The sequence below is a fragment of the Musca domestica genome, unplaced genomic scaffold (genome assembly GCF_030504385.1).
Source record: "Musca domestica strain aabys unplaced genomic scaffold, Musca_domestica.polishedcontigs.V.1.1 20, whole genome shotgun sequence".
Lineage (NCBI taxonomy): Eukaryota > Metazoa > Arthropoda > Insecta > Diptera > Muscidae > Musca > Musca domestica.
This window is the reverse complement of record NW_026712250.1, coordinates 4,115,209-4,141,079: the sequence shown is the minus strand read 5'-3', so window position 1 is coordinate 4,141,079 and position 25,871 is coordinate 4,115,209. Positions and strand designations below refer to the sequence as shown.

General features: G+C 35.8%; 3 protein-coding genes across 7 annotated transcripts; 2 read left to right on the top strand and 1 right to left on the bottom strand.

The window, feature by feature from the left end:
* Positions 1-229: 229 nt before the first annotated feature.
* LOC101891539 (pleckstrin homology-like domain family B member 1) lies at positions 230-4,780 on the top strand. Its single transcript, XM_005187571.4, has one exon. The coding sequence runs from the start codon at positions 694-696 to the stop codon at positions 4,144-4,146; it is 3,453 nt and encodes a 1,150-aa protein (XP_005187628.1). The 5' UTR covers positions 230-693; the 3' UTR covers positions 4,147-4,780.
* Positions 4,781-10,550: 5,770 nt separating this feature from the next.
* Positions 10,551-14,639, bottom strand: LOC101891362 (raf homolog serine/threonine-protein kinase Raf). The gene is made up of 6 exons (XM_020038221.2): positions 14,434-14,639; positions 13,508-14,323; positions 12,900-13,448; positions 12,582-12,845; positions 12,144-12,517; positions 10,551-12,081 (listed from the first exon to the last, which is right to left on the bottom strand). The coding sequence occupies exons 2-6, from the start codon at positions 13,865-13,867 to the stop codon at positions 11,508-11,510; spliced, it is 2,121 nt and encodes a 706-aa protein (XP_019893780.1). The 5' UTR covers positions 13,868-14,323; positions 14,434-14,639; the 3' UTR covers positions 10,551-11,507.
* A 1,256-nt stretch (positions 14,640-15,895) lies between these two features.
* On the top strand, positions 15,896-19,014 carry LOC101891192 (pre-mRNA-splicing factor 38B). Of its 5 annotated transcripts, none has more exons than XR_009342143.1 (6): positions 15,896-16,127; positions 16,422-16,568; positions 16,673-16,797; positions 16,913-17,055; positions 17,206-17,323; positions 17,965-18,102. XR_009342143.1 is itself a non-coding variant. In XM_020038222.2 (6 exons), the coding sequence occupies exons 1-6, from the start codon at positions 16,118-16,120 to the stop codon at positions 17,999-18,001; spliced, it is 573 nt and encodes a 190-aa protein (XP_019893781.1). In that variant the 5' UTR covers positions 15,897-16,117; the 3' UTR covers positions 18,002-18,141. The 5 variants fall into 5 exon arrangements, 3 of the variants coding, with proteins under 3 accessions (XP_019893781.1, XP_005187626.2, XP_011294192.2); XM_020038222.2 differs by having other exon boundaries at positions 15,897-16,127; positions 16,913-17,048; positions 17,965-18,141; XR_002194973.2 differs by having other exon boundaries at positions 15,898-16,127; positions 17,206-17,312; positions 17,965-18,104.
* The last annotated feature ends 6,857 nt before the right edge of the window (positions 19,015-25,871 follow it).

Genomic DNA, 25,871 nt, shown 5'->3' with positions numbered 1-25,871 from the left:
AATCACTTATTAATTTTTTTTTTTTTTTTGAACTTTTAGTTCCCCTTTAGACCATTTTAGTCAATCTTCTAGATACCTTCTTAGAGAAAGTAGTGTTTCTAGAACCCTTTGGGGAATTTTTCGATTTTTTAGAAACCTTTTTCTGCTAGGTAACGTTTTGCAATGTAGGGATCACTTATGTTGTGGGCCTTTCTGTTTTGATTCCACATCTTTATTCAGATTGTTTTTCTATGCTGTCTTTCGTTTCAGTGCTGCCGTATCGCAGTTTCTTTGTTCGTTATTCAGTTTTTCATTTATTTTTTCATTTCTCGCTCGCGTCGGTCGGTTGGTAAATTGTTAATTAATTAATAAATTCGTTATTTCGCTTATAAATTTACAACATTTAAATAATACATTAAATAAATTTACATAATAAATGTGTATGTTGAGGTTGAAAAAGATCAAAAAGAAACGAACTTAACCTCCCAAGCTCTGGTGTTGTGTGTGTGTGCCAAACACAGTAAACACAAGACAGTCATCCAAATAAAAAAACGCAAAAAATACGCAAAAATCGAGTTGAAAAGAAATAATAAATGTCTTCCACATTCCAAACAAACTAAAAATGCCAAGAAGCTGAGTTGAGGTGTGTTTTACCTTTTTTTTTGAGTTTTTTTTTCCTTTTGTTTACAAAGCCATATAACGAAAGAGGAAAATATGTCATTGTCATCGAAAAAAGACCCCTCGTTACGCGTGGCCGCAAATGAGCCACACTTGGTGAGTCTGGGAGGCGGTCGCTTGAGCACGGCAGTAACCATACACAACATTCCGGTGGGAGACACTACAATTGGTTCATCGCTGCACAGTAACATATCCCTGTCGGGTGCAGGAGTACGGCCGTTGCATTGTATCATATACCGCAGTGAAGAAAATCAAGTAACTTTGGTACCCGAACGTGGAGCACGCATCCTCATCGATGGCCAATCAATTGATGCCGAGGTGGATTTGAAACAAGGAGCCATGATTACAATGGGAGACTCGTATGCTTTGCGTTACAACAATCCCATTGAAGCTGAGCAGATGAGAACAGCCATTGGCAATCGTCTGGAAGATTTCGAAAAAGATGAAACGGCAATGCTGGATTATTTCTACGAAACAAACATCAATCCGAATCGGCGACGCAAGTCTCAGGAAAATGAGGGATTCGATAAGACCTACAACAATCTGAAACCGTTGGACATAAACGGTTGGCAATGTCCCAAAGTGTTCAGTTCAGATTTGGTAACCGTCAATATGCCAGCCAAAGATGTACTGGGTCAGAAGTATGCCAATTTTGCCAAGAACTTAGCTGAAAATCATCGCAAAGATAAGAACGTCAATGTGAAACATAACGAAGTTCTCTTTACGAACAACATTCCAGGCAGTGGGGGTAGTAACGCCATGAAATCATTTAATGAAGGTATGGAATTTTTATCGAAAGTTCAAAACACTAACGTGAAATCGAATGAGAAAGAGGAGGAGGAGGGGAGGCAAGCATTTGATAACAGTGATTATTTGGAAGATATGCTGAAAATTTGTACCGAATATGCGGAGCGTCAAGATCGCAGTGCAGGTGGTAGTCTAAGTTCCTCACCAATTGTCCAGAATCGCATTAAGACCAATGGTTCCTTGCCCAGGGAGAAAAAATCACCATTTCAAAAGTCTGCCAATGAGGTGACGGTATCTCCCACTGCCAAATCAAGTGGTTATGAAAATGTTCGACTGGTGTTGGCAGACAAATTTGGGGAAAGTGAAACTAAAACTGGGACAGGGAGTACCGCCGGTTATGAAAATGTGAGATATGTGCCCCAGAGTCCCAGAACCAAAATCCGTACCAATTGTCTATCGTCACCGAAGAAAGAAATCTCTGCTCCATTTGCCCAAGATTTTAGCAAAACTACAAACTACGAAGATTTGATTAAAAACTTTGAGGAAAAATTTCAAAAAGAAATCGAGGCCATAGAGGAGAGTTCAAGAAATGTCAACAAACCCCTGTCCGCCAATAATACGCCCCTGGGCACAAGGAGAAGCAATAAAAACATTAACAATTTAACCATTGATATTAAATCTCTGGTATCGCCGCACAATTCACCTAAACTCCTAAAGAAACCCACACCAGCACCCAGGAATTCGATAAAACCCAATACCACCAGCTCCAAAACCCCTGCAACCAGAGGTAGTTTATCAAGCCTGAAAAATAAAAACTACGAACAGGAAAGATTACATATCGAAAGGGAAGATTTGCTGAGGCGTTTAAATAATCTCAAGCAGGAGATATCCATTTTACAGCAACAAGACAATGAGGCCTTAATTGAAATGGATATGGAAAATGCTTTGGTCCTGGGCGAGTTACAGGCCCTTAATGATAGCAAACGGGAACTGGAACAGGACTACAAGGCATTGCAACAGAGAATACATCGACTTGAGGCTCAACGCAATGCCACTCGGGTCATGGAGGAGAATCAACAGGCCAAGCTGAAGCAGGCCATTGAAATGAAACAAGATCAGGTGGAGAAACTCAAGGAAATGCTAAAGCAGAAACCCGATAATCCCTGCCTCAAGGAGGAATTGGCAAATGTGTGTGAATCTCTGGAGAATGATCGTAAAGCCTTTGAAGATTTGGAATTTCAATATCTCGAGGGTGAGTCGGACTGGCAGGCTCAATGTGAAGAGCTGCATCTGGAAGAGACAACATGCCTCAAGAAAATCGAAGAAACTAAAATGGCAATTGAAAACATTGAGAAACAAGAACCTACCTCCTCGGAATCACAGAAACAGTTAAGGAAACGTCTGGTCTGTTTGCTCAACGATCTGCAGGATTGTGAGCAGAAATTTAAGGATTTGGAAGAGAAATTGGCAACACAAATAGCCACCCAAAAGGCCACGACGGGCGGATCATCTCAGTCAATTATGTCACAATCTCTGTTTGGCTCTACGGAAATTCTATGTCCCAAAGCAGTTCACAACGAAGACTTGATGTCGAAATCCTTCAACGAGAACATGTTCTACAACAATAAGATAGAAATACCCCAAAATGCCTTGAGACTGCTGAGTGGCAGCAGCAATAACAGTAGTCGCAAGGTTTCCCAGGATAGCATTTGCGGTCGGGATGAGGTGGATGAGGGGGCCACAACCGTGAAAACCTCCAAGGAGGCATCGAATAAAATTATGGAATCTATTAAAGAAATTGAAAGAAATCGCAAATTATTGGCCTCCAAACAGGAGCAAAAAGCCTTGGAAAAGGAACGTCACAAAATTGAGGAGATTTTAAAGAAATTAAATTCCGATACCTCCACAGAACAACAGCAAAAGTACTTAAATACCCTCGGAGGGGGAGGGGGAGGAGGGCAAAACAAGGAGAACTTGAAACAGAAGAGGATTTCAGTTAGCTCCATTGAAAGGCAGGTGTCGGAACCTTTGGCAATTCAATCACCTGGCCAAAAGTCACAAATGGCGTACGAAAAACAAAACTCGGCTCCCGGTAATTATCAAAGGCCCTTGTCCGAATCGAATTCAGAGACAGCTGATGATTTGACACCAGGTCCCAAGAGAAAATCATTTCTGGAAAGTCCCTCCTCGCTGAGAACCACAAGTCCGGAAAGTCCGCGCAGCTGTAGCTTGGAGAAACGTTGCAGCAGTGTTTTAAGCTCCAGTGAGGGCAGTGAAAGACGAAAAATGCTGCTGGCCAAACATCAAAGACCTCTGACACGTTATATGCCAATTTTTGCCCAAGATTTAGATTTGAGGCGACACATTATCTCGGCCGGCCATCAAATTGATTTGTGTCCTCATATTTTCGTAGATGAATTATCCTGCAGAGGTTATTTACATAAATTGGGCTCAACATTCCACACCTGGTCGAAACGTTGGTTTGTCTTCGATCGACAACGCAATGCGTTTATCTATTATTCGGATAAAAGCGAACGCAAGCCACGAGGTGGGGCCTATTTCTCATCCATTGATGAGGTTTATATGGATCATTTGAATGCCTCCAAAAGCAGTCGCCCCCATTGCACATTCATTGTCAAGACCAAGAAGAGGAAATACTATTTGCAGGCAGCCTCAGATGCGGCTGCCAGAATATGGATTGATGTCATAATAACCGGGGCTCAAGGCAACATAGACTATTAAAAGATAGATAGATTTTAAGGGAGAAACAAAATTCCATTTTTACAACCTTTTTTTTTTACACAACTATTATACATAACTACTTTACACGTACTTTATCTAATTTTAAAAAAACAATCATTATTGTTTTCTAGTTTTAAGAGTTTAGTTTTTTTAATGGGTTATCAAAGAGATTGGTAATATTGTTTTATTATTTAAATATTTACTACAAAGACAGACAGACAACTAACTACATATGTATTTGCTCAACTGAAAATATCCTTAATTGAATCAAAAGAAACCGAACTATATACACATATATGTATTTAGAAAAAAAAGAAAGAAAAACAAAGTATTACATTAATGTTTCTATATGCATGTGCCTCTTCATCATCGTCGTGTTCACTAATAATATACAGTTTTTTGTAGAAAATTTTTTAAAAATAGTTATCTTTGGTGAGTCTTTTTTTTTGCTATGGCAATAAAGATAACAAAACAAAATTCCACTACATTTAGATATAAGCATACAACAGTCCAGAGGTATAGATAACCAAGTTAGAATAGGAAAACCAAGTTACTGTACACTGTACAAAAGTGTATGATGAGTATTCATTAAATTGTATTTGCAAATATTGTGAAGGTATTGTTTAAAAAAAAAAGAATAAATATTTTATGAATCAACAAATCATGTGGAGAATGTGTAATTTATTTTTTTATTTACTTTGAATGGCGGTTGTGGGTGATGCGATGTGTCATCAGACTCAGACTCTTTGGAGAAGAGCTAGCGCAGAAAGAGTTTCTTAGATAGGATAGCTTTTAAAATACAGTGGACTACCGATAATATAGAGGGTTAGAGAGTTAGGGTGGAAATACATAAAGCGCTTTTCTGGCTAGCTTAAGTCATCGGCTGGCTTCTTCGGAAATGAACAAAGGAGCCTAGGGCCAAAATCGAACTAAGTCAACCTTCATCTACGAAGAAGCCAGCCATTGACTTAAGCCAGCCAAATATGCTCTTTATGCATAAAAGATTTTTTTTTTCATTTTAGATCCTAGTTTATTTTGGACGAAACCCGTTCCATAACCTATAAAGTCGATCTAGGGGAGGGGGCGAATATCCGATTTGTTATAAGTTTTCTACATCGTAATATTAGGTGTGTCTGGTTACTTTTCCTGCAGGAATTGTCCAGTAACTTCTTTCTGAGAGAGTAAGGTAGTTTTATTCTCTTTTGCAAGGAAAATGCGAAAAGTAAACAGACGGTATTCCTGCAGAAGCTTGCAACTAATCAGCTGATCAAATCAAAACAAATCAATTTGTCCCCCATAAGGAGAATTAAAACAAAGGAAGCAATACTAATTTTACAAGTTTTTTGAATAAAAATGTTGGAAATAGTCTTTTATTTTCTTATTACATATTAACATTTACGTTTTTCAAATTTTGTAAAGTTTTTCTCCAAAAACTATTCGTCTTGCTAATTCCAAAAAAAAATTTTCAAATTGAAAGCACAAAAATAAATAAACAAACAATAGAAAACATCTGATTGAATGTCGATGAATGAGAAGAAGAAGAGTTGCAAGTGATTAGGTGTGTCTGGTTACCCTAAAATTTGTAACAATTGTTACAAATTGTTACTGGAAGTCGTCTGTTAACCCGAAAGTTCTGCAAAAGAGAGCGGTTGGAGAGAGAAATTTTGACAGTTCTTTCAGTGAGAGTTTGCAAATTCTTGCTGGAAAAATTTCTTCTTGCAAACTCTTGCAACTCTTCTTCTTCTCATTCATCGACATTCAATCAGATGTTTTCTATTGTTTATTTATTTATTTTTGTGCTTTCAATTTGAAAATTTTTTTTTGGAATTAGCAAGACGAATAGTTTTTGGAGAAAAACTTTACAAAATTTGAAAAACGTAAATGTTAATATGTAATAAGAAAATAAAAGACTATTTCCAACATTTTTAGACAAATATCATTAGCAACAGGTTTACAGGATTCCGCGGAATACATCAAATCTATCTTCCTTTTATTGCTCATATTTTTATTTTATTCCTTTTTATTTATTAAACATGTGAAATCCTTTCGTTTAATTCTTTTAATGGGGGACAAATTGGTTTGTTTTGACAAATCAGCTGATTAGTTGCAAGCTTCTGCAGGAATACCGTCTGTTTACTTTTCGCAATTTCCTAGCAAAAGAGAATAAAACTACCTTACTCTCTCAGAAAGAAGTTGCTGGACAATTCCTGCTGGAAAAGTAACCAGACACACCTATTGCAAGAAGAAATTTTTCCAGCAAGAATTTGCAAATTCTCACTGAAAGAACTGTCAAAATTTCTCTCTCCAACCGCTCTCTTTTGCAGAACTTTTGGGTTAACAGACGACTTCCAGTAACAATTTGTAACAATTGTTACAAATTTTAGGGTAACCAGACACACCTATTATTATGAAACTTACAGGGTGAGATGGAAAAACTGCAACCAACTTCAGACGCCTGTCATATCTTAGCCACTCATCCGAAAGGTGTTAAAATTATTCCAGTGACAGCTCATTATATTGTTTGCAAGCGTACAAAAGCATTTTGGTAAGAATTTTCCAGAAAAAAAAGTTATTCGTGATGAAATTCAAGCGTGACAGTGTGATTTCTTTATATTTGGCTGGAAAACCAACCACAAGTGGCTATCGTTAGAGCACTCCAGCATTTAAATGTGAATTAATCTTTTGTGTCTCGTACCATCACTCGTTACCGTGATTTTGGTAGCATAGCCCGACGTCAAGGAAGTGGACGGATGAAAACAGCAACATCAGCAGAAATGGTTCGAAAAGTAAAGAAGAAGAAATGGTTCGAAAAGTAATCGACCGTGGCATCAGAATAAATGCCGAATATTATCGCGAAAATATTCTGGAGGGTGAATTAAAGCCTTGGACACGCAAAAATTTTGGCCACAGACCTTGGGCATTCCAACAGTAATCAGCACTATCGCACTCAGCACGCACCAACCAAGAATGAGGTTCCTCGTTTCATTTCCAGGGCACAATGGCCATTAACCATTTTCGCACCTGACCTAGCACTGATGCAAATATTAGGATTTGCAAAGTTGGAGCAGAATCGTATTATCATTTCTCTTTCTGTGCAGTTTCTTTTTATACCCTACACCACAAGGTGGTCGGGATATTATGTCTGTGCATTTGTTTGTAATAGGCAAAAGGAAACGAGATAGACCCATTGTTCCTTTTGATGATCTGCATAGAATCACATTCTGAGTCGATTTATGCATGTCCGTCCGTCCGTCTGTCCGTCTGTCCATGTATTTTTGTAAACAAAGTACAGGTCGCATTTATTGCCCGATCCAGATGAAATTTTGCACAAATAATTTGTTTGGCCCAAGGGCGAACCCTATTGAAATTGGAGATAATCGGTAAAAATTTAGATATAGCTCCCATATATATCTTCGTCCGATTTGCCTTTTATTGTGCACCAAACGTGTAATATCAGTCCGAATAGTATGGAATTTTGTACATACAACCAATTGAGGCCTGAAAATGAGTATGCCAAATTTGATCGAAATCGGTTCAGATATAGCCATAGCTCCCATATATATTATTCAACCGAATTTGTTATTTTAGTCCTCCGCAGCCGTAATATGCACTATGTAACAACAATATTTGGGGAAATATATCAAATACAGCTCAGAAATATCTTTGCCAAATTTTATCGAGATCGGTTCAGATTTGGATATAATCTCCCATATATAACTTCGTCCGATTTACCTTTTATTGTGCACCAAACGTCTAATATTTGCCCAAATGGGATGGAATTTGGCACATACGACCGAATTGAGTCTAGAAGGTAGTATGTCAAATTTGGTGGAAATCGGTTCAGATATAGCTATAGCTCCCATATATATTGTTCATCCGATTTGTTATATTTGTTACCCACAGCCGTAACAACGATATTCAGTGAAATAGATGAAATACAGATCAGAAATATCTTTGCCAAATTGTATCAAGATCGGTTCAGATTTGGACATAGCTCCCATATATATCTTTATCTGATTTCAAATTAATTTTGCACCAAATGGGCAATACAAGTCCGAATTTAAAAGATACAAATAGTTCGGCATATTTAGTCCTTTGAATTTTAAATTATAATTATAATCATAGGGTGTCTGATTGAATTCTCCCATAAAAACTTTTAATTGTTATGCGGAGCTCAACTAAATTAGCAAAGTGGTGTAGGATATCATAAAATCGTCCCCGCCCGACTTTAGGACTTTCTTTACTGGTTTTTGATTAAATTTTTGAATAACTACGAAGCTCAAAACACGCAAAATGAACATCCGATTCCTTTCAAACTCGGCACATCCAAATATTTTAATTCAACACAAGATTTCCTGTGACGATGGGAAATATCGCACCAGTCCTTCTGGATTTTGAATAACCAAAACGATCATTAAATGCGAAAGAAGCATCTTATTAATTTCAAACTCGGGACATCCCAACAATTCTTTGAACAGAAGATTTGGTGTGAAGATGGGATATATCGGATTTCACCTTCTGGTACCTCCCCTATAAATGGGTTAGAATTTTGAATGACCAAAACGCTTATAAAATGTGAAATAAGCATCCGCTTCTCCTCAAATTGCACCCATCTCTATATTTCCACTAACACAAGATCTGATGAGAAGATGGGATATATCGGATCTCCCCTTCCAGTACCTCCCTCACAAAAGGGGTCAAGTTTTTTAATAACACAACGCTCGTAAAATGCTCAAATTTCACACAATCCAATATTTCAATCAACACAATATCAGATGTGAATATTGGATATATATTGGTTCACCCCTTCTGGTACCTCAACCACAAAGGGTATAACTTTTCGAATAACCAAACGCTTATAAAATGTAAAATAAGCTTCCGATTCTCCTCAAATTGCACCTATCTTTACAATTCCACTAACACAAGATCTGGTATGAAGATGGGATATATCGACTCTCTCCTTCTGGTGCCTCTGCCACAAAGGGGTCAAAATTTTGAATAACCATAACGCTCATAAAATGCGAAAGAAGCATCCGATTCCCTTCAAATTTCACACAACCCAATATTTCAATCAACACAATATCAGGTGTGAATATTGCATATATGGGTTCACCCCTTCTGATACCTCCCCCACAAAGGGGTTGAAATTTTGAATAACAAAACCTTCGTAAATGCTCATGTATGCATTCGATTCTCTTCAAATTTTACACAACCCAATATTTCAATCAACATAATATCAGATGTGAATATTGGATATATGGGCTCACCCCTTCTGATACCTCCCCCACAAAGGGGTCAAAATTTTGAATAACCAAAACGCTTATAAAATGTAAAATAAGCTTCCGTTTCTCCTCAAAATTCCACCTATCTTTACAATTCCACTAATACACGATCTGGTATAGAGATGGGATATGTCGGCTCTCTCCTTCTGGTACCTCTCCCACAAAGGGGACAAATTTTTGAATAACAAAACCTTCGTAAATGCTCATGTATGCATTCGATTCTCTTCAAATTTCACACAACGCAATATTTTTGCTAACACAAGATCTGGTGTGAATATGGGATATGTCGGTTCAGCCCTTCTGGTACCTCTCCCACAAAAGGGGTTGAAGTTTTGAATAACAAAAGCACTTAGAAAATGTGAAATAAGCACCCGATTCTCTTCAAATTTTACACATTCCAATATTTCTACTGACAGAAGGTCTGGTGTGCACCTCCCGCCACAAAGAGGTCAACATTTTGAATAATCATAATAAAAAACCGCAAACTTCTTTCAACCGCTGACTTCTTTCAAACTCGGCACATCACAATATTTTTATCAACACAAGATCTGGTGTTAAGATGAGTAATATCGGTCCACTCTTCATGATTCCATCCCCAGCAATGGGTCAAAATTTTAAATAACCATTAAAACAAAAGGAGGTCCAAAGATATAAGAGAGAGAGAGAGCCTGTAGATCAAGAATTCTTTCTGGCAGGTCTGATTTTTAGAGACTTTCAGAAGATTCCTGTTTCCTTTCAAAATATCCCTAATAAATAAAACCACAATTTATTTGTTTTTTTTTTGTTTGAATAGTTGTTAATTACTTAAATTTTTTTATATTAAATTAACAAATATTATTTACAATAGGTAACCTAATATTTAAGCAGATATACATTAAATAGTTTATATCCTAGAGCGGGGTTTTCAAGTTAAATTCTAGTTTTCTTTTGTTGCAGTGATTTTTGGGGTCTGGAGGGTGGGGTCTAAAAAGGGGAAAATGAGGAGGAGGAAAGTAAATATAAAACTTACAAAAAAACATAAAAAATAAAAACTAATTTACCATTATAAGAAAAATTAAAATTACTTAGAAATTAGTGACGGAGGTTTGTTAAAAAATAATAATAAATAGATTTTATTACAAAAAAAAAAATGGAAATAAACTTTATATAGTTTAAAAATATATGAGGGCAGGGTTTTGTTGTACAATAAATTAAAAATTATTGATAGTCATTTTCGTTCTGTGTTATTAGTTAAAATTAAAAATTTTACTTGGAGGTTGCCTTTTGTTCTGTTTCTATGTCATCATTTAGCATTCCTTGTTTGTGTGTTTTTTTTTTTAGAAAAAGTTTCACTTGTAAAGAAGTTAACAGAAGTTAATTTGTTTTTTTTTGTTTTTATTTATGTATATGTATGTTTCATTAGTTTGTTTTTTGTTGTTATTTTTTCGAGTTTTTAAAAGTCTAATGGAGGCATCTAATGTTTTGATTTGAGTTACGGGAGGATTATGCTGTTGAAATTGTTTCATAAAACAATTATGACAATGATATATATTTTTAGTGTGTGTTTATATGTATCCTTATGCCTCATCACATAAATATTTACACAACTCCAGTTGTAGTAGCTGCTGCTGCTTTGTTTTGAAGATTCTAGACAGATCGGCAGCCAGCCAGAATGTGGTTAACCATTAACTCATCATTTGTTCATTCGTTTTTGTTCTTTTTTTCTTTTTGCAATTCGATTGCCTTCTATAGTAAAAATGTTGCATTCTTTTATAATTATATACTAATAATATATATATGTATCCATGTAGGTAGTTAGGTGTGTGTGTGTGTATTTATGTGTGATTTGCCTTGTCTTGAGTGGTGCCTTAATGCATAGTTTAAAAGCTTTGTTTTCTTTACTGAATCTCATCGTTTTTGTTTGTTTTTTTTCTTTTGTTTGTTTGCTGTAACTTTTAAAGTAGTTTATTTGTAGTGGTTGCATTAGTGTTAAATTCTTCCGTTCGTTAACATTTTCCAAAAGATTATCATATTTTCAAAATTTCCTTGTCTGGCTTAAACAAGTTTGTTTATCACAAGTGTGGCTACGGATCAGCACCGCTAGATATTACCGGCACTGTGATAGTATTGAAAATTCACAGGCGTCTTGGGACTTGGACAAGAATATATAAAGTCATCATGTTGTAGTTGAGTTTGAGTTAGTGTGGAATCACTGGCACTGCGATGCAGTTTGGGCAGGGTGCGCCATATGTTATCCAAAATATTCAAGTTCAAACGGAACAAAGGTCTTTCGTTGCGATCGTATTTTATACAACCCGCCAAGAGACGTTTCAAATCCTGAGGCGCATCGGAACGTATACGTGTCATATCGGGTTTCAGTAGACCACGTCCGACCATAAACAATATTTGGTCTTTGTTATTGATATGACTGTAGGGTAGGCACTCGGCCAGTAATTCGTAGAGAACAATACCAAAGGCATAGACATCAGATTGAAATGAATAGGGATTTTGTTCTTGCATGCGTATAACTTCGGGAGCCATCCATAATATGCTGCCAGTGGGTTGATTGGCCTGTTTCTCGCCCGACCATCGTGTCTTGGCAGTGGCCAGACCGAAATCTCCTATTTTAACACTGTACTCATCTTGCAAGAAAATGTTATTCGATTTTAAATCTCTGAAAAAGGAGTCATGAAAGTGTTATTGCTTTGCAAAATAATTTGGGGGAAGGATACCCACCTGTGTATAATATTTTTGGCATGCAAATAATCCATACCCTGGGCCACCTGCCTACCAATATCGATGAGTGTCTTTAACTTAAACTTCGTTTCCTTGACATGTATGTGCTTATAAAGACTACTGCCCTCACACCATTGCGTCACAATGGCCAGTGAGGGTTTCGATACACAGCCCATGAACAACAAGATATTGCAATGACGTGTCTTCTTCAACATGGCAACTTCATTTTTAAAGGCCTGCAATTGAGCTGGGCTAGGAGTTTTTACATTAAGGGTCTTAACCGCCACCGGGCCATGCCAATGGGCTTTGTACACCGTTCCAAAGGAGCCAGAGCCAATGCGGGGACCAATTAATATTTCCTCGGCTTGTATGTTCTGCAAACAAAAACACGTTAATGAAATTTACATCCTCTCTTCCCAAAAAACAACTTCTGCTTACCCAATTTTCCTCTGAGGACCGATTGGAAGACAACAAGTTTTTATTACTCTCATCGGCTGAACGGGCCCTTTCCCTCTTCACATGCTTCAGGGTACTCGTGGGTGAGGCTTGGGTTGAATTGGAATGATCACCATCATGTTGTAGTGTAGCATGGGCTTGTATCAATTTGCATTGGGCTTCCGTCAGGGGTTTTATGTTGTTGTAACAAACATTGGGTGCGGAGTTGGAACGATCCTGTTGGCTTATGGAACGAGGATGACGACCCTACAACAAAAGGAGTTAGAAATTGTCTCTTCATTTATAATTCTTTACACTTACCTGAAAATCTCCCACCATACCCCGACCAGGATGTATGATACCCACAGCATTTTCAGGATTTTGAGCCAACAATCGCTGATAGTAACTATCGACAGGGAATTGCTGACACAATGTTGGCACTTTGTCGTAACACCGTTGATGGAATCGAAAATTGCATTGATTGCAATAGAATCCGGTGAACAGCAAACGGCGACAACACTCACAGAAGGCCAACGTAAAGAATGTTTTACGTATAAATTGATGGGAAATGTGTGTCATAATGGGACATTTGGGACGCACATAAATCTCTTCGACTTGCAGAGTGGAAATGTCGGTGTGCCATGGTATTATATTTCGGCCATTTTCCGATGTGGTAACCTCGCACATGTCAGGTGTAAGTTGACGTAACTTTAATGCCTTCATTAAAGCATCACATAACCGGACACCAGCAACAACTTCCACCGAGGTTCTCTGTTGATTTGGTAAATGGGCACGCATCAGGACCTTGCGCTGTCTTGTCAGCGTGCCACACTGGCTACCACCGTATTGGGAAGAAATAATACTATCGGTCTGAAATGCAGAAGATTTAGTACACATTTCAATGTGAGGTCGTTCAACCATTTACTTACCATTTCATTAAAGGCTGGCGGTCGAGTCAACAACTGTTGCTGAATTTGCAGTTGATTTTGATAGTGCGATTGGAACTCATTCAGCTCACGTTGTTGTTGCTCCTTCTCCTCCAACTCCTGCTGGGCATTTAGTTGCTCTATTAGTTCCGATTCCTTGGTTTCCAGTTCATGTAGTTTTGACGTCAACTCCTGGTACTCGGCAATGTACATGGGCGGAGGTTCCTGCAGATTTGCAAAACGTGCATTCAAGGCATCAATATTCTCTCTGGTCACATGTATGACCGATTGAATATTATGCAATTCTTCGGTTAAGGCGTCATACTGCTCTTCACTGTCTTCCGAGGAAGGTGTACTCGTCATGTTGGCAGCAGCAGTTTTTCCAACAGGTTGTCGACCGCACAAACAATTTTGTTTTGACCAGAAAGGGAAAGCAAGTGTGCAATGTTAAGAGCACCTTCACATGTAGGCCAAAATCTGAAGCGAGTATTACAATTAAATTAGCTTTAAGAATATCCCGCAGGCCCTTTCATAGAAGTTTTTGAAATTCTAAACAATGCGTGGGAAGTGTTGTGCTCTGCGATGTTTTTTTGACCTTTTGCCAGTGGTTTTCAAGTTAATTTTCCTTCTGATGTTAGCTGACACCTTTCGATTATCGTGCTCATTTCAGATCAAACTTTGCACATTTTTTATTCACGAACCCCATCATGGCTTTGTAGTCAGTATTTAGTTTCCTTTTTTGGCCAGATCCAGAAAGAACTCGATTTGTTCGTCCGTATAAGATAATTTATCAATTTCAATGGGATACACAGACTTCAACTGTGCGTAGGTCGCGTAATGGAGTATAGAGTGGAGTATTTAAGAAGAAAACAGAAAAAAAACACTATTAGTCAGGATTCAATTAGTAATGCTCCAAAAACAGAACATACCTTATTCGGCAAAACTAAGCAAGCATTCCGCAAAACAAATCAGGTTTGTTAATCGAAAAATGTATCCTTTTATATATTTTTTTTCTGTGTGCGTTGTGCGACCTCTCGTCCTTTTCCTGGATATTTTTTTATTATCCTTTTCCCTTTTCATTCACGTAGAAAAAAATGATTCTTCTTGTTCTGTGCATTCACATTGATGTGGTAACGCGTGTACGATTCTTCTTCTTTTTAATACAACGTAGCAGGGCATTCACCATGCAATGTTAACAATTGGTGCAGCATATTCTTAATACATTGGCTCAGAATATTTTTAAAATACCTTGGATTTGTTGTAAATAATAGTATATATACATATACGCTCTGTTTCAGAGCTTCAGGAATGAAAAACTGTTTACTACTCTGTGGTCTGTTCCAGAATTGCAAGAATGTAAACATTTTTACTGCGATAACCGATTTCCCTTTAAGATATGAAAAAATTGCAAAGCTTGTAGATTCTGGCAGGTACTGGAACAAAGAAATGGTTAGTTCCAGAACTGCAAGAATGAAATCTTCTTAGTAATATGTCGTCTGTTCTGGAATTGTAAGAATGTAAAAGTTTTTACTACGGTAACCGATTTTTCTTTTATAATATCTAAAAAAATGCAAAACTTGCTCGTAGGTTCTGGATCAGAGCAATAATAAATCCAGGGGTCTTCAAATGTCAATTTCATGAAATAACATCGAGTGATTTTCATTTGACGTATGCACAATAAAACTGACAGTTGAACTCATGAGATTTATTGCATGTTCTTTCAGGTTATCCTACATTATAAGCAGTTGTTTAACTTTAAAAATAAAATATTTGGAAGAAAATCATTGCTATGTCCAAGATCTGCAAGAATGTGGTCTACGATAACCGATTTCCCTTTATGATATCGGAGAAACTTTGCAAGGCTAGTAGATTCTTGCAGGTACTGGAACAGCGTGGTAAAATAAAGAAGGTAAAGTCATTTCAAATAAGCCTTTCCATCTCTGCAATTTCTGTAATTTACCTTGTCAAATTTCACTGTATAAAAAAAGTTTTCCATCTCTGATTTCTGTGTATTCAATGGATTTATGTATATAAATTTTGACAATTAGATGTTGTCAAACGAATAATTTTGAAAAAAGAAATTGTAAACATATGATTGCATGACTAGATTCCATCTGACATTTTCGCCCTGTTCCAGATATTGCAAGAACTTTTTCATAATATTTTGGATATCATATACAAAATTGATTATAGAAGTACAATTTTAGATTCTTGCATGTGCTGGCAAGAGCTTTTGTTTATATCCTTTTAATCATTATATTTTTGCATACATATTCTTTCCTTAAAAACGTAAGCAATCGATAACTGAACACAACTGTCGCTCAAAACAAATAGTGTGTACCCGTCTCTGCGATTACTTGGCATACAAACTTCGGTGTCGCTTAAACGAACATTGTCGCCGTTGCGCTGCTTCATGCTTCACACAACCATTTTTTGCGGGACGGTATGATAACTTTTTTAGTTTTTGCGTGATTTCACTAAGATTTTTGCATAAAAATCTATAAAAATTGTTGAATAATTGTAATATAAGTTAAAAGTGGTCATTCTTGTTTCATTTCACATTAACAATTTGAAGAACTTGACAATTTGAAACAAGAAAAGACAGAATCAGACATGGAAGAAGGTAAGTGTGAAAATGTTGCTGCATTCATTATACGTTTATTGAAATTGGCTTGGGTTGCAGAGACTAGTGACTGTAGAGTCTGTCTGTCAAATTTTCCAAGGAGCTTGGGGATCATAAAACCTTTATTTAAATGTGAAATTATATCCTAATCCCATCTAGTCATTTCTTCCCGGCAACAACAACAAAATGTTTGCAAAATCTTAAATAGCGATACAAGCCAGACATGAAAATCGACGCGCTGTCCTTGCATTGCATTCAGTTTTAATGTCCCCGTTTTCTCTCTTCTTTTTACAGACTATGCATCTTCTTCGGCCGGCAAACAATCGGCGGCCAAGAAAGTTGGTAAAATGCACAATACCCTACCACTATGGGGTAATGAATCTACCATGAATTTAAATCCCCTGATCTTGGCCAATATACAGAGTTCTAGCTACTTTAAAGGTACGTCCACAAAGGTACAGTAGACAACACAAGAGCATGCACACTTTTTAACACTGGAATATAATTGAAATTATTTATATGAAACTATGTTCCATGTCTTGCAGTGCATTTGTTCAAATTGAAAACCTATCATGAAGTGGTTGACGAGATTTATTATCAAGTTAAGCATATGGAACCGTGGGAGCGTGGCTCCCGCAAAACCAGCGGCCAAACGGGCATGTGTGGCGGAGTGAGTTTATGAAATGTACCTTTTTCGTTTTAAAGAAAGGGCTCTAAGTCTGACATGTGATTAATGTTACTAATGCTGTGGCAATATTTGCAAAATTTGTTTCCATCTATTGCAGGTTAGAGGAGTTGGTGCCGGTGGCATTGTATCCACTGCCTATTGTTTGTTATATAAATTGTATACCTTACGTTTGACTCGAAAACAGGTTAATGGCTTGATCACACACACAGATTCCCCCTATATAAGGGCATTAGGTAGGTGGTAAGTCAATTGAGTGCCCACAAAGCCAGCCAGATTAAAAAACAAAACATCAGCATCATCAGGCAACAATTTGTACTCATAGCATATTCTTAAATTATAGTTATTTGTTTTCAGAGGGAAGAAGAATTACTAATTTATTGATTTTTCTAGGTTTTATGTACTTGCGTTACACCCAACCCCCGGGTGATTTATATGATTGGTATGAAGATTATCTCCAGGATGAAGAAGAAATTGATGTAAAAGCCGGTGGCGGCCAGGTGAGTCGATTGTACGATTGGCTTTTGTTTTTTATTTAAAAAAATTGCGTATTTTAGAAACAGAAATTTTCATAAGAGAAAGCTTATAGTCGTACGTTTGGGAACTTGTTTATCTCAGGGAAATAGTCTCATGTCCGGGAGTACAAAAATCATTAAAAATAAGATGGAAATATAATTAACAAGCTATTAAGTTACCAAAGGCATTTTCCCGCACCTCGATATAATGAATTCTTTCACTTTTTTCTGAATTAAGAAAATAACTTCTTTTTTAAATAAGCATTTGGTCTTCCTCAAAAAGATAACCACACCAATATTCTTCCAATATATAAATTTTTTGGCCCTTCTGTCTTTATAGACAGAAGAGTTGCGCTCTAAGGACTCCTTGAGCCGCCTCAGACTCAGATATACCCTTCTAAACCCTGATCTACTAACACTCTAGCTAGCTCTTCTTTAAAAAAATGCAGACTTCGTGTCTCTTCAGCTTGTCTCTATAGACCCTTGGTACCTTAGATCGTTTTTATATTCCCTGGCCGTTTTTTAAGAATTCCCAAAGCTTCAGCTATTCTTTGATGAACATTTCTATGTGTGGATATTAAATACAACTTCCTTTTTTTCTTTTTCATAATAGTATTAATTTTTATTCCTTTTGCAGGTCATTACAATCGGCCAAATGGTCTATCAGTTTTTAACCAAATTGGATTGGTTTTCCACGTTGTTTCCTCGCATACCTGTACCCATACAAAAACAAATTGAAAAGAAGCTTGAACAGTATTGCAGAGAAAATGGAGTAACTCTATATCAGCTTAGTTCAGCGGGTGGTGCAAATACGGGAACTAATGCTCGTACCACCACCACCGCCACAAATGACTATGAAGATGGTGAAGAAAAATATGATGGCCGTGGCCGTTCCGCTGCATACTCCAGTCGGGAGCCTCCACCTCCTCCCACCTATCATCGGGGAGAGCATGATGATCGTTTGGATTATCCACGTGACTATGATCGTCATCGTGAACCTAAATCCTCAAAACGTTATGAGCGTAACTCTTCGCCCGAAAGTGTCTACCGTGGTTCGAGTCGAGAACGTGAACGTTATAGAGAGAAACACAAGAAGAAGCACAAACACAAGCATCGTTCACGTTCCAGGTCACGATCACGCTCCCGTAGTCGTTCTTATACAAAACATCATTCCGATCGCAAACGATCTGAACGTGATCATCATTCACATTCACATCGTTCAAGGGGCTATGCCGGTGATGATTATGCCGAAGATAGTAGACGTTATAGATGAAATGGAAATAATATTTGCCGCCAGTTGACTCATTATTTTTTAAGTATCTTAATAGTCAAATAAGAATATTTTTCAAATTTTGTTTTTATGTTTCTCTTTTACGTTTTTTTTTTTCTCTCCAACATTTTATAAATATTTCATGATTTTCATTGTTTCTACTACTCCAAACTACCTCATTTCTCCGAAAACTTTGGCTTTCCGATTCGTGGAAAGCAATACTGTTGTGGAATGCTTTTGGAATATAGGGTAGCCTTAGCAATTCTTTTTTTTTTTAATATAATAGGGCCAGCGAGCAACAACACTAACTAGCACAAGATATTTTTAAACACGTTATTACAACTTTAAGCTACTACTACTATTGAAAACTTTGTTATTTAAACTCAGGTGAATTAATTGAAAGATTATTAAAGAGAAGCTATTGTTTTTATTTGTAACAATCTAATAGCAATATTTCCCACAAACAATATTTGTTGAAAATCCCTTCGCATAAGTCAATGATGTGAAAATGTTTCATTTGAAACTGCAGAAAATGTATGGTTTATTACTTAATAAATTGTCAAGTTATCATTTCTTTTAGTCTTTTCGGATTCATCATGAAATAAAGATCGCAAAAATAATGTAGAGAAATAGGATGTGTATGTTTATTTGTGGGAATGGAAATACAACTGGGGACGATTCCAAAAGAGATTGGGATCTTAGATTTTTGGAATTTATTTTGGTTTCTAAATAACCATGAGATTTAAATGTGAATTTGAAATCGTGGATAAGTTGACCTCTTGATGGTCCAAATTAAAATATTTTTACCGAATACAATCATTCAAAGGACCTGTCTGTTAGTGCTCGGGCTAAGCACGGAAGCAATTAGCGAACTAACTTAAATATGTCAACAAAAATGTCATTAAGATTTCCCCCCTTCCCACTCTAACTTGTCATATCCGTTACTACTTTCATGGAATTGAAAATCATGACACCTTTAATGACAAACATCAAGTAACAAACTTTAATTATAGTGGGTGGACAATAACATTGACTCCTTAATATGGAAATAACTCAAAACCGACTCTTCAACCCTCTAAAATTTTCATCCCAAACATATGGTGTGTAGACCGACCGCAAAAGGAAAAACAAATGACTAAGTGACACATGTTATTATCCTTAGTATTTGGTGACAAATGTCCTTGGATCTGTGTATCTGTATATGTTTCTATCGATTTGACTTGCTTTTAGCATAATGTCATATGTGTGTGTGTGTGATGGAAGGAGGCACGTGCACAGAAGCATAGATATGATCTTTATGACATATTAATGATAGGGTTGTAAACTTGGCAAAACAGTGACGAATAGGTTTTTTTATTTTTGAAAAATGAAAATAAACAAAACATGGAAAGTCTCACTAAGCGGGACTTGGACAAGGACATTTTTAAAAAAGAAAAACAAAAATGACTTGAAAATGAAAGCAGGAAAGGATTTGATCAGAAAGTGACAGTTTTTTTGTGAAACTTTCTGCTTCTGCATCTTGCATTGCGAGAAGCTTTTAATCAGGCATGTCACAGAATGTAAAATCGTTCAAGAGTGAAAACGAAAACGGTTTTAGCTTCTCTAAAAAACGGAAAACGCAAAAATTTTGCGTTTTGATATCACTTTCAAAAAGCGGGGTGAAATTGAAATGTTTAGTGATTTTAACGTAAAAAATAAACAGAAGACACATACATTTAACAGAAAATATTGTATTAACCAAATTCTCTTAGAATGAACATGTTTTTGGAATTTATTTTACAAACAATTTTTCTAATCCATGATGAAAAATAATAAAAAGGACTTGCGAGGAACTGGTGGTGGTGATATCAATCAATATGTTTTCAGTGAACACGAGAACAGTTTAATCAGAATTTGCGGATTGTATAAAAGTGTCGATGGAGTTGGTGGTGCAGTAAGCTTTGCGGATTTTGTAAGTGAATTAGACCTCAGTTGTTCTGAAAAAGAAAACTTTGATTCGTCATCATCTACACATATTCCAAGAACTCGAAAATCAAGTCAATTAGTTTTAAGTGAATCTGAAAACGAAGAGCTTAATTTTTCACCCTCAACTTCAAAGCAGACCACTTCGATTTTAAATAAAAAAGATAGACCAAGATCATGCATTCCAGCTGCTTTTAAAAATGTTTCTACATTGGCAATTGATCCAAGAACACCAACATTGGAAGAAAACCGTTCGCGAACACCTATTCAAAAACGACTTAGAAATAAAAGCTTATCGTGTTCTCCGCCATCTACACCAATAAGACAAGTGTCGGGCAGCCTAACAAAAGCAAAACCCACGCCTGCAGTAAAAAGACCCCGGGCAAGAACTCCCTCAAAGCAAGATCTAAATGCGCTTTTAGTTGAGGAAAATTCTCATTTACAAAACTTGGAAAAAATTTGTAAAATTCTAGAAGGTAACAGTAAGGAAATGAAAAAACAAACTGAAAAGTTGGACAGACTTTGTAACATCCTGGAAAAAAGTATGTGGAAGAGCAGTTACATAATATTGAAATGCAAAAGAGAATGCGTGAACGGAACGAAATGAAAGTCAAAATAGTTGAACTTGAAACTCTTAAATAAGCTGTAGAACAGGAAAAAGCAAATACGACTCGTTCTTAACTTTACATTATTTTACACAATGGACTAAAAATGGTGGATCCTTACTCTGCATTTGAGTGAGATAAAGGATCTGATGCGTTCCTCAATGTCCGGCGACGAATTTTTTCAGTAGACCGCTGATTTATTCATTACATCATCATTTACAGCAAGTATTGAAGCCCCTGGCATTTTTACTTTTGGTGTTTATATTATAAAAAACAATTCAAACTCCTTTTTTAATTGTCAATAATTTGTTTACGATTTTTTTTTTTTCATGGAGTTACCATATTTTTATTTCAAAAATGTGAAATGATTTTTTTTCCGGATTAGTCAAAACGTTCGAGTGCTGAAGAAGCAAAAGCAAATCGTAACGATTTGGATAAGGTGAAATAAATCGATTTCGTAAAACTTCTGTGACATGCCTGAATATGTTTTGGCTTCTGTTGATCTAAGGCAAAACATTTGGGGGATTCCAATTTGAGGTTAGAGGGAATTTCTCGTAATTCATTTATAGATATTTTTGGTGTATCGTAGATATCTCCAATTAATTTGGTTTTTGTTTTTGCCCACTTGCATAACATTTAAAAAATTACTTTTTGAGGTTAGAGAGAATTTTTTTGGTATAAATCAATGGTCTTGGAAAAAGGTGTAATTAATAAATGTTATGTTATGATTTTTAATTAATATGTCGTTGATTTTGTTAATTTGTGAAATATTTTGAGGTTAGAAAGAATATCAAATTTTAGGTTAAGGAGAACATCATAGAATAAACTTTATGATATTTTGAAAATAAAAGCTAATACTACACTCTCATGATTCCTAATTCACCTTGCCCTTGTTTTGGGCAATTTTGAGAAGTTGGTTTTGATTTTGTTTTTAACAATTTTTGAGGTTAGAAATATTTTTTTGAAGAAATAATTGCACCTAATTAAAATGAAAGCTCTCAACAAATTATAGAAATATTCTAAAGCTTTCTCAAACTACTTTGAGTCATTTGCGCAACAATTTTCAAAGTTCTAATTTTGAGGTTATGTAGAATATTTTAGGTAAATGAATTGATATTGTGGAAATAAGAACTAAATTATAGTCTAAAACGATTTCTGATATATCTGGACTTGAATTTACTAATTTGTGAACCAATGTCGGAGTTTTCCCATTTTGAGGTTAGAAAGAATTGTTAAGCAAATTAATTTATATCAGGCAATTTAAAATGGTTAGGTATTTTCCATTTAATATTTAAATATTTGAATCAGTTGAAGCTTTCTTCCAGGGATTTTCGATTTTTCAACATTGAGGTTAGGGAGAATTTTTTGAACAATTTAACAAATATCATAAAATTTGAAAGCTTTATACATTTTCTGAAACTTTTTATCAATTTGGCGTTCATTTGACTCGCGTAACTACAAATTTTCAATATATTATTTTTGAGGTTAGGTCGAATTTTCGGAGCAAAAGGATAGATAATGTAAAAATAACAGTTGACATTTATTTTTAATACATCTGGAATTAATTTAAACCATGTACGTAAATATTTTAACGTTGTTAATTTTGAGGTTAGGTTGAATTTTTTTGGCAAATTAATACACTCTGAGGAAATTAAATGTTGCATGCTATCAAATTATTCTGGTAAAGAGTTTTTAAAAATTATTACTGGTTTTAGCTTTTTTTACAGAGATTTTCAATTTTGAGGTTATGGAGAATTTTTTTTAAAAAATTTTATAAAGTAAAAGTTATAAAAAGTTATATTAAAGTAAAAGTTATAACGCATTCTCAAGACATTTTTAAATTATTTAGCATTGATTAGACTCGCGTTTATAAAGAATACAAAATTTTTTATTTGAGGTTATGACGAATTTTCCGGGCAAATGAATTGATAATGTGAAGATAAAAGTTGACAAATATAATCGAGTGATTTCTAATTCATGTGCCATCAAATTAAACCATGTACTCAAACATTTTCCTTGTCTTAATTTTAAGGTTAGGAAAAATTTTCTGGAAAAATTATTAGATATAGAGAAAATTAAGGATGTGGGAAGTTTGCTAAATACTCTATTAAAGATTAACTAGAAATTGGATATGTTTTTAGCTTGTTTGTAGGGATTTTGGTATTTTCAATTTTGATGTTAGGGAGAATTTTTTTTAAAATTGTATAGATATAATAAAAATAAAAGTTACAACGCATTCTCTAGTCATTTTTAAATAATTTAGCATTGATTAGACTTAGATTTCCAAAGAATAAAAAAATGTATATTTGATGTTATGACGAATTTTCCAGGCAAATGAATTGATAAATTTAAGATAAAAACTGTCAAATATACTCGAGTAATTTTTAATTCATATTCCATCACATTAAGTCAGCCTTTCACAGTCTTTATTTTAAGGTTAGGTAGAATTGTTTGGGTAGATTAATAGATATCGCGAAAATTAAAGTTGTGGGGAGTTATCCAAATACTCTGTTAAAAATTAACTGGAGATTTGATATGTTTTTTAGCTTTGCTTGTAGGAATTTTGGATTTCTCAATTTTGGGGTTAGGGAGAATATTTTAAACAGTTTTATAAATGTGAAGAAAATGAAAGATGTAGTATATTCTATAGACATTTTTAAATAATTTGGCATTGATAATACTCAGGTTTCCAAAGAATAAACAAATTCATAATTGAGGTTATGACAAATTTTCCAGGCAAATTTTATGGTTAGGCAGAATTTTCTAGGCAAATTAATAGATATCGCGAAATACTCTGTTAAAGATTATATGGAAATTGCATATGTTTTTTAGCTCGTTTGTAGCGATTTTAAAATTTTTAATTTTTAGGTTAGGGAGAATTTTTTCAACAATTTTATAAATATGATGATAATCAAAACTGTAATGTATTCTCTAGACATCTTCCATAAATTTAGCATTGATTTGATTAATTTTTAAAAAAATATTTAAATTAATTAATTTGAGGTTAGGGTGGAATTTTTTTTCCAAATGAGACTATAATTTGAAATTAAAAGTGAAAAAGTACTTTGTTATGAATTTTAAATTCATTTGGCACTGATTTAATTGATTTGAGCTAAGTTTTTCAACATTTTAAATTTGAGGTTATGTCTGAATTTAAAAAAAAAATACAAGATATTGTTAAAATTAAAGCTGTTGCATGTCATTCAAAGAATCTGTAAAGGATTGAATGCCATTTGAATTGGTTTAATCTTTGTTTGCTGGTTTTTCAATTTTGAGGTTAGGGAGAATTTTTTAAACAATTTTTGAGTTAGATGATACCAAAATAGTCCTTGGCACATGTCATTGATATCAGCTAAGAAAAACATCTCTCCAAAAAATAACTTTGCCATTATCAGCTGCTCTGATTTCTTGTCATTCCTGCTGCGAAAACCACAAACAAGAATTAAGTTGGAGGGGATTCAAAACCAAACACTGAAAAATATGCAGTGGGCATCTGTCCTCCGTTATTAAATAATTATGAACTCCTTTTATAATCATTATTTTCAATTATTTTTACACAGAAGAAGAAAGGAGGAACGAAGGGAGAATAACATCACCACCATTGGACATAACCTCAAACGGGCAAACAACAACAATTCAACTTTCTTAGATTGCAAAAATTGGAGAGAAAAAAAAAACAACACAAAAGAAGTCAAGCAGATCTTAATCTTGGGTGTTGTTTTTTGCAGAGATTCCTTTTTTTGTTGTGTACAACCCTCCTTCCCCTCTTTCTAAAAGTGCCTCTTTTTTCTTTACACCCTGACAGTAATTAGAGCACACACACGCACACGAGTGTAACAACAAAAAATCCTGTGGTTCTTGGAGAGCGAAAATATGTAATTATTAAAAGTTCGTTATCAAAGCTGGGTGGGATTTGTTTGCCCAATATCAGATGTTTGATAGGGTGGCAGTTTGTTCACCTGGAGATTTTTTCTTGACGAGTTGGGAATTTACAGGCGATTTGAAGGCTGGGGAGTCCTTATGAGATAACTGAAGACAGAGAAACAGAAGACTCAGGGGGTTCCTATCGCTAAGTTGAAAGCTCTCAGGGAGACAGAAAGCTCTCTGAGGCAACACTAGGCTTTTAAAAACGAGATGAGAAATGAGAGCTGTGTGATTCGAAGGAGAAATTTTGTAGACGATCGGAAGGCTCAGAGACTTTTACTGGCGGGCTTAAGCTCAGGGAGTGTTCGTGGTTAAGCTGAAGACTCAGTGAGGCTCAGAGAGTCTTTAGAGGCGAGCTGAAGGCTCAGTGAGTCCTTAAAGGCGAGCTGAAGGCTTAGTAAGTCCTCAGAAACGAACTGAAAACTCCGTGTTTTCTTATAGATGAGTCCTTAGAGGTCAGCTGAAGGCTCAGTGAGTCCTTGGAGGCAAGCTGAAGGCTCAGTGAATCTTTGGAGGCAAGCTGAAGGCTCAGTGAGTCCTTAGAGGCGAGCTGAAGACTCTGTGAGTCCTTAGAGGCGAGCTGAAGACTCTGTGAGTCCTTAGAGGCGAGCTGAAAGCTCAATGAGTCCTTAGAGACGAGCTGAGGGCTCAGTGAGACCTTAGAGGCTCAGTGAGTCCTTAGAGGCGAGCTGAGGGCTCAGTGAGTCTTTGGAGGCGAGCTGAGGGCTCAGTGAGTCCCTGGAGGCAAGCTGAAGGCTCAGTGAGTCCTTAGAGGCGAGCTGA

Excerpts from the sequence above, each read along its gene's own strand:
- LOC101891539 (XM_005187571.4), top strand. The coding sequence starts at position 694 with ATGTCATTGTCATCGAAAAAAGACCCCTCGTTACGCGTGGCCGCAAAT.
- LOC101891362 (XM_020038221.2), bottom strand. The coding sequence starts at position 13,867 with ATGACGAGTACACCTTCCTCGGAAGACAGTGAAGAGCAGTATGACGCC. Across the intron at positions 12,846-12,899 it reads GTATGGTGGGAGATTTTCAG|GGTCGTCATCCTCGTTCCAT; the intron begins GTAAGTGTAAAG and ends CTTTTGTTGTAG. Across the intron at positions 12,518-12,581 it reads GGTCCTCAGAGGAAAATTGG|AACATACAAGCCGAGGAAAT; the intron begins GTAAGCAGAAGT and ends TTTTGTTTGCAG.
- LOC101891192 (XM_005187569.4), top strand. Across the intron at positions 16,798-16,912 it reads AAACGGGCATGTGTGGCGGA|GTTAGAGGAGTTGGTGCCGG; the intron begins GTGAGTTTATGA and ends CATCTATTGCAG. Across the intron at positions 17,313-17,964 it reads TAAAAGCCGGTGGCGGCCAG|GTCATTACAATCGGCCAAAT; the intron begins GTGAGTCGATTG and ends TTCCTTTTGCAG.